The sequence below is a fragment of the Anolis carolinensis genome, chromosome 5, assembly GCF_035594765.1.
Source record: "Anolis carolinensis isolate JA03-04 chromosome 5, rAnoCar3.1.pri, whole genome shotgun sequence".
NCBI lineage: Eukaryota > Metazoa > Chordata > Lepidosauria > Squamata > Dactyloidae > Anolis > Anolis carolinensis.
In genome coordinates, this window is record NC_085845.1 from 201,567,454 (window position 1) to 201,581,902 (window position 14,449).

The 14,449-nt window shown below is 43.0% G+C and overlaps 1 protein-coding gene across 6 annotated transcripts in view; it reads left to right on the forward strand.

Annotated features, from left to right (window-relative positions):
• Nucleotides 1-14,131, forward strand: part of zc3hc1 (zinc finger C3HC-type containing 1) — a 52,169-nt gene extending 38,038 nt beyond the window's left edge. For 2 of the 6 annotated variants that reach the window (XM_062983355.1, XM_062983359.1), the window contains exon 10: nucleotides 4,417-5,041. In XM_062983355.1, coding sequence (XP_062839425.1) covers nucleotides 4,417-4,485 — 69 coding nt within the window. In that variant the 3' untranslated portion in view covers nucleotides 4,486-5,041. Of the gene's footprint in view, nucleotides 1-324; nucleotides 5,042-10,945; nucleotides 11,667-13,748 lie in introns of those variants that run through there. The other 4 variants (XM_062983357.1, XM_062983356.1, XM_062983360.1 and 1 more) reach the window with 4 other exon arrangements.
• Nucleotides 14,132-14,449: the final 318 nt, after the last annotated feature.

Here is a 14,449-nt window from a genome sequence, read left to right on the forward strand (position 1 = left end):
TGATGCCTTTGTAAACAATGGCTTTGTGAATGCAGCCCCAAATCGTGTTTGACTTTTTTTTTTTTTTTGCATCAAGCAAAAAATCAGCCTACTTTTCCTTCCATAAGGCACTGCTTCTTCATGTGTGGGTCCTGACCCCAAATGGGTCCCCCTTAGCTCAATGTTGTGGTTTGCAGAAGCATACGAGAAGCTCGGCCTCTCACTGAACATCGAGAAAACCAAAGTGCTCTTCCAACAGGCACCAGTTAATCCCTCTGCAAAGCCAGGAATACAGCTCAATGGTATCACATTAGAAAACATTGACCATTTCCGCTCCCTTGGCAGCCACTTTTCCACAAAAGTCAACATCGACACTGAAATACAACACCGCCTGAGCTCTGCAAGTGCAGCATTTTTCAGAATGAAGCAGAGAGTGTTTGATGACCGGGACATCCGTAGAGAGACCAAGGTGCTTGTTTACAAAGCCACTGTCCTCCCAACCCTGCTCTACGCCTGCGAAACGTGGACTGTCTACAGATGTCACACTCAACTCCTGGAGTGTTTCCATCAGCATTGCCTCAGAAAAATCCTGCAAATCTCTTGGGAAGACAGGCGGACAATTGTCAGCGTGCTTGAGGAAGCAAAGACCACCAGCACTGAAGCGATGCTCCTATGCCATCAACTCCACTGGACTGAAGGCCACGTTGTCTGAATGCCCAAAGATCACCGTCTCCCAAAGCAGTTGCTCTACTCCAAACTCAAGAATGGGAAACGTAATGTTGGTGAGCAGGAAAAGAGATTTAAAGATGGGCTTAAAGCCAACCTTAAAAACTGTGGCATAGACACTGAGAACTGGGAAGCCCTGGCCCTTGAGCGCTCTAATTTGAGGTCAGCTGTGACCAGCAGTGCTGTGGAGTTCGAAGAGGCACGAATGGAAGGCTTAAGGGAGAAACGTGCCAAGAGGAAGGCCCATCAAGCCAACCCTGACCGGGACCGCCTTGTGTCTGGAAACCAATGTCCTCACTGCGGAAGGGAGAACATGCAGATCAAGAACAGGTCTCTTCAGCCATCTACAGATCCATCCCCAAGATGGAAGACAATCATCCTCGAACTACGAGGAATCGCCTAAGTAAGTAAGGTTATGAAAAAAAATGGTAACAGGAAAAGTTTTCTGAACGCCATTCATTGACACAAATCTGTCAACATGCAGTGGACCCTGCAGAAAATGCTTTACAAAGTCTTGCGCTAAGGCAGCGCTTTCCAAATGGTGTGTTGTGACACACTAATATGTCGCCTAACATCTGCAACCCAATCTTCTTCAGTCAGGCAGGAAAACACAATCCAAGGCCCTCCCAATAGAGAGCCATCCAGCTTCAGTTCAAAAATCTCCAGAGAAGGAGATGCCTATGGACTCCCAGGCAGTCTATGCTTCACTACAGCTGGGAGAGACCCCTAAAGGGCATCTAGTCCAGCCTCCTTCAGCCAGACAGGAAGACACAGTCAAAGCACCCTTGGATAGCTATCCAGCCTCTGTTTAAAAACCTCCAGAGAGAGATTCAGTCACTATCAAAGTGGGGTGCTGGAGCTGTTTGAGTATAGGTACTGTTACAGTAGAGTCTCACTTATCCAACGTAAACGGGCCGGCAGAACGTTGGATAAGCGAATATGTTGGATAATAAGGAGAGATTAAGGAGAAGCCTATAAAACATCAAATTAGGTTATGATTTTACAAATTAAGCACCAAAACATCATGTTATACAACAAATTTGACAGAAAAAGTAGTTCAATATGCAGTAATGCTATGTAGTAATTATTGTATTTATGAATGTCATGATGTATTGAAAACATTGACTACAAAAATGCGTTGGATAATCCAGAATGTTGGATAAGCGAGTGTTGGATAAGTGAGACTCTACTATATAAAGATTATAATGTGCACAATTTGTGGGTTGAGGTGCCATGATTACCACTAAAATCGATAAGTTTCTAATTAAGAAAAACTTGACAATGATGTACGTGATGGACCCCATGGAGAAGCTGCAGAGGAAACTACACAAGAATCAACTGCAGGACATCAGGAGCATAAAGGGGGGGAAATCCAAATGTCATTTATAACAGTAAGAATTATGTGAAAATTATGATATATTATACAGTAGAATCTCACTTATCCAACATAAACAGGCGGGCAGAATGTTGGATAAGCAAAAATGTTAAGGAGGGATTAAGGAAAAGCCTATTAAATGTCAAATTATGGTATGATTTTACAAATTAAGCACGAAAGCATCATGTTTTACAACAAATTGATAGAAAAGGCAGCTCAATATACAGTAACGTTATGTGGTAATTACTGTATGTATGAATTTATGAATTACTGTATTTATAAATTTAGCACCAAAACATTGCCATGTATTGAAAACATTGACTACAAAAACACTGGCTACTAATAAATTGACTACAAATACAGATAGAAATGCATAAAATGAACTTACAGCAACAACATTGTCGGAAATTAAATCCATAAAAAGTTCAGTCCTTGCTGCCTAGAGAAACAGTTGTCGGAGGCAGACTGTGTTGGATAATCCAGAATGCTAGAAAAATGAAGGTTGGATAAGCGAGACTCTACTATATATACAGTAGAGTCTCACTTATCCAACATAAATGGGCCGGCAGAACGTTGGATAAGCAAATATGTTGAATAATAAGGAGGGATTAAGGAAAAGCCTATTACACATCAAATTAGGTTATGATTTTACAAATTAAGCACCAAAACATCATGTTTAACAACAAATTTGACAGAAAAAGCAGTTCAATACGCAGTAATGCTATGGAGTAATTACTGTATTTACGAATTTAGCACCAAAATATCACAATGTTTTGAAAATATTTATTTATTTATTTATTTACAGCATTTATATTCCGCCCTTCTCACCCCGAAGGGGACTCAGGGCGGATCACATTACACATATAGGCAAACATTCAATGCCTTTTAACATAGAACAAAGACAAACAAACATAGGCTCCAAGTGGGCCTCGAACTCATGACCTCCTGGTCAGAGTGATTCATTGCAGTTAATTGCAGCTGGCTTGCTCTCCCGCCTGCGCCACAGCCCGGGCCCCAAAAATGGACTACAAAAATGCGTTGGATAATCCAGAATGTTGGATAAGTGAGACACACACATATATATATATACACACACACACACAGTATCAGTAAATAATTGGTAAACAATTGGTGCACCCCGGTGGCGCAGCAGGTTAAACTGGTGAGCTGCTGAACTTGCTGACCGAAAGGTCGATGGTTCGAATCCAGAGAGGAACCTGGCAGTTCAAAAACATGCAAATGTGAGTAGATCAATAGGTACTGCTCTGGCAGGAAGGGAACAACACTCCATGCAGCTACATAACCTTAGAGGTGTCTGTTGTAGTTTGTAAAGACACCATTATGTATGGGTTAACTGGAAAGGTATGTGTAAGATGCTGATTTGTTGAACCTGCGAAGAGTTCTGGATAATCTAGAACAGGGGTCCTCAAACTTTTTAAGCCGAGGGCCGGTCCACAATCCTTCAGACTGTTGAGGGGCCGGATTATCATTTGAAAAAAAAATACAAACAAATTCCGATGCACACTGCATATGTCTTATTTTTAGTGCAAAAACAACAAGAACAAGAACAATGAAAGAACAATACAATATTTAAAAATAAAAACAATGTTAACCAACATACATTTATCAGGATTTCAATGGGAAGTGTGGTCCTGCTTCTGGCCAATGAGATAGTCAAGTTAATTAGGGTTGTTGTTGTTGTTGTTGTTGTTGTTGTGTGCCTTCAAGTCATTTCAGACTTTGGGCGAGCCTAAGTCTAAAATGTATTTATTTATTTATTTATTATTTACTGCACTTATTTACTACATTTGTATCACACCCTTCTCACCCCAAAGGGGACTCAGAGTGGCTTACAAATTATATGTACATACAATATATTCTATTATTAGCATAGCACAATATTAGCATTATATATTACTATATTGAAGTATACCACTATGCTGTAACATTATTAGTAATATTATATGTAATATAGAATATATAATTAATATTATTATATGGTATTATTATTAGTTTTATATTGTATTACATTATAATATTATTATCAATATTATATGTATATACAATATATTATATTATAAAACTGAGGGCAGGGGCCAGGTAAATGACCTCGGAGGGCCGCATCCAGCCCCCGGGCCTTAGTTTGGGGACCCCTGATCTAGAACGTTGGATAAGCGAGTGTTGGATAAGTGAGACTCTACTGTATATATTGTATGAAACTCTCATAAGGGTTTGGTGTTGCGAATGGGTGCATGCCTAAAAAGCGCGTCCCCAACATGAAAAGTTTGGGAAGCTCTGCTTGAAGGTGTGCCTCTCCTCCTCCTCTCTTGTTGCAGAATCTCTCAGCGAAATCCCGCAAGGTCTTCCGGATTTTCCGCCAGTGGGAAGCGGCCTGTTCCTCTTGAGGAACAGCATTCGAAACTGCTGCAAATGACGGTGGGTTCGTCTCTCTCTTTCTGTCCATTAAAAGGGGAAGATGGGAAGGAAAGGGAGCGACCCACCCTTGGTTTGCACAGCAGCCAAGACTGTTTGGAAAAACCTGCCATCTTTGGGGACCAGAGCAAACCTAGAGGGTCCTGCCAACAACATAAGAGAAGGTGAGAAAACTCCAGCCGTTGCCCACCACCTTCTTCTCGTCTCCATGCGGGTATGCCTTGGCTACGGAACTGGGTTGGTTTCACTCTTACCGCTCATTCCTTGTTGCCCTGTTGCAGAGGATTCTGGGAACTGTATGGCTGCCAAGTGCCTACTATGGGTGCCCGATTTCTGTAACACCTGTGCTGACTACAGTTCCCAGCATTTCTTGGGGCGGGAAACAGGGACATGGAAATGAATTGGAAGCCAGTGTAATGTGGGCTCGGTTCTTGTGTTTTGTTGCCAGGCTCAGACCTGGTCCGTTGAAGCCCTTCTTGGGAGGCTGTGTTCTAAGCTGTTAATAAAACATTTTGCTTTCTGTTTTCATTCTTATAAAAAACTAGCTGTGCCCGGCCACGCGTTGCTGTGGCGAAGTATGGTGGTATGGGAAATAAAGTACTGAGGAATTGGTGGTAGTTAAGGTAAAGGGTCCCCTGGGCTGAGTGGGTTGCTAGGAGACCAAGTGAGCAGAGCTTAGCCTTCTAACTGGCAGCAATTGGATAAAAACAATTATTCCTCTCCCTCTAATTAGGACTTCATTTTTCTTTTCTTTTTGTTGTATCAACCTAGAGGCATGGATAAGGGGTTATGCTGTCAATTTTCGAAGTTGTGGGGTGTTTACTTTTGTTGTTTTGTCCGCTGCCGTGATGCCATCACTCTTTTATATATATAGACTAGCTTTGCCTGGCCACGCGTTGCTGTGGCTTATGGGAATCCTTTGTTGGCCAGGTGGAATAGCAGTGAATAGCCTTGCAGTCTCAAAGCCTGGCCGTTTTCTGGAGTAGCTGGAGCTTTTTGTTGTATGAACGCAGAGGCGTGGATGAGGGGTTGTGCTGCCAAGTTTAGTGTTTCTGGGATGTGTAGTTTTGTTGTTTTGGCCTAGGCCGAAATTTCATTACCCTTTTATATATATAGATAATTATGTAATTATATAAGCAAAAAAGGAAACGGGTGACTTAAGAAATTGGCTTGAGTTCAGTCGACATATTTTCACCTGGATGCATTTACAGTAGAGTCTCACTTATCCAACATAAATGGGCCGGCAGAACATTGCATAAGCGAATATGTTGGATAATAAGGAGAGATTAAGGAGAAGCCTATTAAACATCAAATTAGATTATGATTTTACAAATTAAGCACCAAAACATCATGTTATACAACAAATCTGGCAGAAAAAGTAGTTCAATACGCAGTAATGCTACGTAGTAGTTACTGTATTTATGAATTTCGCACCAAAATATCATGATACAGTAGAGTCTCACTTATCCAACACTCGCTTATCCAACGTTCTGGATTATCCAACGCATTTTTGTAGTCAATATTTTCAATATATCATGATATTTTGGTGCTAAATTCGTAAATACAGTAATTACTACGTAGCATTACTGCGTATTGAACTACTTTTTCTGCCAGATTTGTTGTATAACATGATGTTTTGGTGCTTAATTTGTAACATCATAACCTAATTTGATGTTTAATAGGCTTCTCCTTAATCTCCAACATATTCGCTTATCCAATGTTCTGCCGGCCCGTTTATGTTGGATAAATGAGACTCTACTGTATATTGAAAACATTGACTACAAAAATGCATTGGATAATCCAGATTGTTGGATAAGCGAGTGTTGGATAAGTGAGACTCTACTGTATATGGTTTTTTTGTTCACTCAAACCAGAGTCCATATTTGCTGGGGGATTTCTGGATGACTTTAATGGTCAAATTCTACTGGGAGCTGACCATAGAATCTCATTGGAGGATCGTTAGAAGGCACGATCATCAAGTTTGCAGATGACACCAAACTGGGAGGGATAGCCAATACTCCAGGAGACAGGAGCAGAATCCAAAACAATCTTAACAGATTAGAGAGATGTCTGGCCAAAACTAACAAAATAAGGTTCAATGGGGACAAATGCATGAAACTCCACTTGGGCGGAAAAAAGAAAATGCAAAGAGACAGAATGGGGGACGATGCCTGGCTCGACAGCAGGACGTGTGGAAAAGATCTTGGAGTCTTTTTGGGGAGGAAGGAGAACATGAGCCAACAATACTATGCAGCAACTAAAAAAGCCAATGGGATTTTGGGATAAATAGGAGTCTAGTGTCTAAATCCAGGGAAGTCATGGTGCTCCTCTGTTCTGCCTTGGTCAAACCACATCTGGAATCACAGTGTCCAGTTCTAAGCACTGCAATCGAAGGGAGATGTATACGAACTGGAATGTGTCCAGAGGAGGTGACTAAAATGATCAAGGGTCTGGAGAACAAGCCCTATGAGGAGTGGCTGAAAGAGCTGGGCATGTTTAGCCTGCAGAAGAGAAGGCTGAGAGGAGACATGATGAGGGTCAGGTATAAATATGTGAGGGGAAGTCATAGGGAGGAAGGAGCAAGCTTGTTTTCCTACTGGCTGTTAGGAATTGTGGGAGCTGAAGTCCAAAACACCTGAAGGAAGGCCAAAGTTGGCCCATGCCTGTCCTAGTCCCATCCTCTTCTGCTTTGGCCAGACCTCTTCCCCTGGAATAACGCTGTGTCCAATTCTGGGCAAAGCAATTCAAGAAGGAGATGATGGGCAAGGTGGAAAGTTGTCCAGAGAAGGGTCACCAAAATGGGCCAAGAAGGAGATGATGGGCAAGGTGGAAAGTTGTCCAGAGAAGGGTCACCAAAATGGGCCAAGAAGGAGATGATGGGCAAGGTGGAAAGTTGTCCAGAGAAGGGTCACCAAAACGGGCCAAGAAGGAGATGATGGACAAGGTGGAAAGTTGTCCAGAGAAGGGTCACCAAAACGGGCCAAGAAGGAGATGATGGACAAGGTGGAAAGTTGTCCAGAGAAGGGTCACCAAAACGGGCCAAGAAGGAGATGATGGACAAGGTGGAAAGTTGTCCAGAGAAGGGTCACCAAAACGGGCCAAGAAGGAGATGATGGACAAGGTGGAAAGTTGTCCAGAGAAGGGTCACCAAAACGGGCCAAGAAGGAGATGATGGACAAGGTGGAAAGTTGTCCAGAGACGGGTCACCAAAACGGGCCAAGAAGGAGATGATGGACAAGGTGGAAAGTTGTCCAGAGAAGGGTCACCAAAACGGGCCAAGAAGGAGATGATGGGCAAGGTGGAAAGTTGTCCAGAGAAGGGTCACCAAAATGGGCCAAGAAGGAGATGATGGGCAAGGTGGAAAGTTGTCCAGAGAAGGGTCACCAAAATGGGCCAAGAAGGAGATGATGGACAAGGTGGAAAGTTGTCCAGAGAAGGGTCACCAAAATGGGCCAAGAAGGAATGATGGACAAGGTGGAAAGTTGTCCAGAGAAGGGTCACCAAAATGGGCCAAGAAGGAGATGATGGGCAAGGTGGAAAGTTGTCCAGAGAAGGGTCACCAAAATGGGCCAAGAAGGAATGATGGACAAGGTGGAAAGTTGTCCAGAGAAGGGTCACCAAAACGGGCCAAGAAGGAGATGATGGACAAGGTGGAAAGTTGTCCAGAGAAGGGTCACCAAAACGGGCCAAGAAGGAGATGATGGACAAGGTGGAAAGTTGTCCAGAGAAGGGTCACCAAAACGGGCCAAGAAGGAGATGATGGACAAGGTGGAAAGTTGTCCAGAGAAGGGTCACCAAAACGGGCCAAGAAGGAGATGATGGACAAGGTGGAAAGTTGTCCAGAGAACGGTCACCAAAACGGGCCAAGAAGGAGATGATGGACAAGGTGGAAAGTTGTCCAGAGAAGGGTCACCAAAACGGGCCAAGAAGGAGATGATGGACAAGGTGGAAAGTTGTCCAGAGAAGGGTCACCAAAACGGGCCAAGAAGGAGATGATGGACAAGGTGGAAAGTTGTCCAGAGAACGGTCACCAAAACGGGCCAAGAAGGAGATGATGGACAAGGTGGAAAGTTGTCCAGAGAAGGGTCACCAAAACGGGCCAAGAAGGAGATGATGGACAAGGTGGAAAGTTGTCCAGAGAAGGGTCACCAAAACGGGCCAAGAAGGAGATGATGGACAAGGTGGAAAGTTGTCCAGAGAACGGTCACCTAAACGGGCCAAGAAGGAGATGATGGACAAGGTGGAAAGTTGTCCAGAGAAGGGTCACCAAAACGGGCCAAGAAGGAGATGATGGACAAGGTGGAAAGTTGTCCAGAGAACGGTCACCTAAACGGGCCAAGAAGGAGATGATGGACAAGGTGGAAAGTTGTCCAGAGAAGGGTCACCAAAACGGGCCAAGAAGGAGATGATGGACAAGGTGGAAAGTTGTCCAGAGAAGGGTCACCAAAACGGGCCAAGAAGGAGATGATGGACAAGGTGGAAAGTTGTCCAGAGAACGGTCACCTAAACGGGCCAAGAAGGAGATGATGGACAAGGTGGAAAGTTGTCCAGAGAAGGGTCACCAAAACGGGCCAAGAAGGAGATGATGGACAAGGTGGAAAGTTGTCCAGAGAACGGTCACCTAAACGGGCCAAGAAGGAGATGATGGACAAGGTGGAAAGTTGTCCAGAGAAGGGTCACCAAAACGGGCCAAGAAGGAGATGATGGACAAGGTGGAAAGTTGTCCAGAGAAGGGTCCGTAAAATGGTCCAAGGTCTGGAATACTAAGCCTCCAAGGACAGACTTAAAGAATTGGATATATTGAGCCTGGAGATAAGAAGATGAAGGGTCTTCCACCCCTATGTTTCTATGCACCAGCAGAAGAAGGCAGAGTCCTTCCTGTTGGGTTTTGCCACAGCCATTGTGGGTGGTGATCTTATTGGAGGCTGGTATCTTTGCCGCCCCTGCCGCTGCTGGGTTTCCTGTTCTTGGAGTGATAGCGCAATGGGAGGGTCCGTGCCGCACAGGCGCCTCCGTTGTCAAGCAAAACAGCTGTTCTGTTTGCAAGCCTCTCCCGCTGTTTCCTGAGACGTGGCTTGAGGTCACCAGGAGGTTTATCGGTGCCTTTAAACATTTGCTGAGCAACGCACCCGACACTGGGTTCTTCGTTCGTTTGAAATTCCTCTGAAAGCGTCAAGATGTTCGGGTTCGATCATTTGGAAAATCTCATTTGAAGACACAAAAAGGGAGATGTACCAGAGTTTGGGGAAAGGTTTCTCATTTGGACTAAGGCTGGATCTACACTGCTCTATATCCGAAGATCCGATCCCAGATTATCTGGCAGTGTAGGCTCATATAAAGATAATCTGGGTTATAATAATCTTTGATTTGCATATAATGTAACCAAGTAATGTTAGGGAATTTTTGTTTTAGTTCCTCATACGTTTTAATATTATTTGTACTTTTATTTAACAAATCTCTATAGGTTGGCCATTTTCTCCATCCTAAAAGTCTTCTCTGGTGCGCTTCCATAGGGGAGATCCATAAAGGTTTTTTAGAATAAAGTCGTTTTTTATATTTTTGCCAAACTCTCACAAAATGATGCTCTCACAAAATGATTGCCAAATTTTTTTCCCTTTTTTTCTCTTTCATACCATAAATAGGCATGCCATCCTACTCTTAAGTCATTCCCTTCTATATTTAAAAAGTCTTCTTTGTTCAGGAATATCCAATCTTTTATCCATGTCATGTATCTCTGTGGATCGTAGAAGACTATTTATTGATTTAAAGTGTTGGCATGCTGACTGATATCCGAACAGGGGATGGGCCGGAGATGTCACTGCCTTGGTCCTTTCATTACAGGCTGCTACTTCCCGGGGATGTCAGATTGTGCAATACCAGCTAAGCAGTATAATTTCTCCAGTGGTGTGGGGTGTAGACATCCTTTGATGATGCGGCATGTCTCATTAAGGCCCATAACCACTGCTTTGATGTGGTGAGATGCATTCCACACTGGGCATCTGTATTCAGCAGCAGAGTAGCCAAGCGCATGGGCAGATGTCTCTACTCTGTCTGGTTGTGATCTCCAGGTTGTGCCAGTCAGCTTTCGTATGATATTATTTCTAGCACCCACTTTTTGCTTGATAGCCAAGCAGTGCTTCTTGTAAGTCAGAGAATGGTCCAGGGTAACTACCAGATATTTTGGTGTGCTGCCATGCTCCAGTGGAATTCCTTCCCAGGTAATCTTCAGAGCTCAGGATGCTTGTCTGTTCTTAAAGTTAAAAGCACATGTCTGCATTTTAGATGGATTAGGAATCCACTGTTTTCCCTGTAATCAACAGTAAGAGCACCTAAAGTTTCAGAGAGCTTCTGTTCAGCCATTTCAAAGCTCCCTGCTTGAGCGTTGATGGCACGATCATTAGCATACATGAAATTCTCTCTCGTTTCTGACAGTGGCTGATGATTTTCCCAATAACAGACAGTAAGAGCACCGAAAGTTTTGGAGAGCTTCTGTTTGACCATTTCAAAGCTCCCTGCTTGGGCGGTGATGGCACAATCGCAGAGGCGGTCCAACCATAAGGCGAACTAGGCACTTGCCTGTGGCGCCATCGTCCTGGGAGGAGGGCACCACTCTCCACCTCCTTTTCTTTCGGGCCTTCCGGCCAGCGCAGACCCACCTTCACACCACGGGAGCCCACCTTTGGGGCCTTCAGAGATTGTGAGGTCTGTGGGAACTTGGAAGCTAGGTATGTGGGGTTTATATATCTGTAGAAGGTCCAGGGTGGGAGAAAGAACTCTTCTTTGAAGCAGGTGTGAATGTTGTAATTAATCACCTTGATTAGCATTTAATGGCCCTGTGGCTTCAAGGCCTGGCTTCTTCTTGCCTGGGAGAATCTTTTTTTGGGAGGAGTTAGCTGTCCCTGATTGTTTACTGTCTGGATTTCTTCTGTTTTCAGAGTGTTGTTCTTTATTTATTGTCCTGATTTTAGAGTTGTTTTTTTTTTACTGAGGGCTATCTGGGTTATCTAAGTCCACACTGCCCTATATCCCTGTTCAAATATAGTAATTCCTACATAACATTACCATGTATTGAACTGCCTTTTCTATTGATTTGTTGTAAAACATGATGTTTTGGTGCTTAATTTGTAAAATCATAATGTAATTTGATGTTTAATAGGCTTTTCCTTTATCCTTCCTTATCATCCAACATTTTCGCTTATCCAACAATTTTATTTTTCAGTCATTGGTTTGGGGGGGGGGGGGGGCAAAATTCTGTTCGTCTACACTTGAAAAATACCTAGGGCCGGCTCTGCACAATCATCAGCATAGATGAAACTCTTTGTCCTGGTAGTGGCCGATCATTTGTGTAAATGTTAAACATTGATGGAGCATGCAAGCTCCCCCGAGGATGCTGACATAGAATCACTGTTAGTGCTTCCATCTCTAGACCAACTTCAGAAACTGCTGTTTAATTTTGTTGGTGCGTCTACATTCTTCAAGTTATATCTTTTTCTTTAAATTTGCTTTTAATGACAGCATTTCAGTATGAATATCAAGTCAATACAGAGTTTATGGCATGGTATTGTAAGAGGTAGGGTTTAAATTAGGTCTATTTTCAATAGTAACTGTCATAATTCTACAATGTAGACACACACGCAATTTCTCTCCCCAATTCCCCACTTGGTTATTGACTAACTGTTATTGATGCAAAAACAAAGTGAAAAAGTAGTTCACTCTCTGCGTCAAAACTATTGAATCAATGCAGTTTGACACCGCATTAACTGTGATGGCTCAGTGCTATGGAGAATTGTTTTCCAAGGTGCTAGTGCCTCACCAAACTACAACTCCCACCATTCCATAGCATTGAGCCATGGCAGATAAAAGTGGTGTCCAACTGCACTGATTCAACAATGTAGATGAGACCTTGGTGCATATAGGAATATAAGAGAGAAAGAGATTGGGGAGGGGGAGAAGAATAATAATGGGAGTTGTAGTTTCCCAAGGTCTTTAGCCTTCGCCACAAAGCAGTGCTAGCGTGTCACCAAACTACAAATACTATGATTGCATAGCATTGAGCTGTGGCAGTTCAAGTGGTGCCAAACTGCATCAGGTCTGCAGTGTCAATGCACTAGTGATAACCCTAAACAGGAAAGTGCCATTGACCACATGTCACCACATAAGTGCCTTTTTTTTCTGGTGGTGACCAAAAGGTCAGGCTCCTAATACCTTAATGACTCCGTCTCAGAACAATTGGATGTCGGGCTCCCCAGGAGGGAGGCACCTGGACTTAATCCTTAAGTCCTAAACGCAGTGCGGTTCAAGCCAATCTGGAATGTGGTTGAACCAATTAGAAGCACTGGCCGGAGCGGCTCGTACATTTAATTGATACGTAGGCAAGTAATTACCATGCAAGTCCAAACGAAGGGGGAAATGGAAAGAGGAAATGCTTCCCGTGGTTGCCAAATGTTTCAGGGGAGGAGGTTGAACAACCATCAAATATTGCCTGTTTCACAGAACATAAGAGAGGAAAATTCCGCTTTGAGTCTTGTTAAGAGAAGAAAATGTATATACAATATAATACTAAAATAATTTCATAATAATTATAAACTTAAATAATACAGTAGAGTCTCACTTTTATCCAACATAAACAGGCCGGCAGAATGTTGGGTAAGCGAATATGTTGGATAATAAGGCAAGATTAAGGAGAAGCCTATTAAACACCAAATTAGGTTATGACTTTACAAATTAAGCACCAAAACATCATGTTATACAACAAATTTGAAAGAAAAAGTAGTTCAATATGCAGTAATGCTACATAGTAATTACTGTATTTACGAATTTAGCACCAAAATATCACGATGTATTGAAAACATTGACTACAAAAATGCGCTGGATAATCCAGAACGTTGGACAAGCGAATGTTGGATAAGTGAGACTCTACTGTAATGATAATAATAATAATAGTAATAATAACTTTATTATTATTATTCTAGTATAAAGAGAAATATTTTATTCCCACTTGGAGTACATCTACTAGGGTGCATTAATGCAGTTTGACACCATTCTAGCAGCTATGGCCCAATGCTAAAATTATATATATATATATACACACACACACACATATATACATACACACACACACACACATAAAATTTTAGATATTGATTTTTTTTATATAATATAATGTATATTATCATAATCTATGCACATAATCTCTATCTATCTTCTATCTATTTATACATATCTATCTATCTAGGTAAACCCCGGTGGCAAAGTGTGTTAAAGCTCTGAGCTGCTGAACTTGCAGACCGAAAGGTCCCAGGTTCAAACCCCGGGAGCGGCATGAGCGTCCGCTGTTCGCTCCAGCTTCTGCCAACCTAGCAGTTCGAAAACATGCCAATGTGAGTAGATCAATAGGTACAGCTTCGGCGGGAAGATAACGGCGCTCCATGCAGTCATGCCAGTGGCCACATGACCTGGGAGGTGTCTACGGACAATGCCGGCTCTTCAGCTTAGAAATGGAGATGAGCAGCAACCCCCAGAGTCGGTCACAACTGGACTTAACGTCAGGGGAAACCTTTACCTTTATCTATCTAGATATCTATTTACACACATAATAAAAGTAAATATGTGTATGTGTGTATGTGGCAGGGGTGTCCATTTACACAGACGGCCTCCAGCCTATGCAAACTGCTTTAACTCACTGCTGGGGAGCCAACAAAGCCCTCCCTCCACTGACATTGCAGGTTACAGCGAGCGCCACATCCCAGTGTTCCTTTCTCTCTCCATTGGTGTGGAATTTGCATGACCCTGCCCACTGCCTCTTCCTCAACCCTTTCCTACCCTTTCCCATGGCACACAGCAGTTGAACATACTAGAGAGAGAGGTCTGGGGAGATTTCACTTTGATTTATAGGAGTTGTAGGGGCTGGGGTGTATAGCTCACCTGCAATCTAAG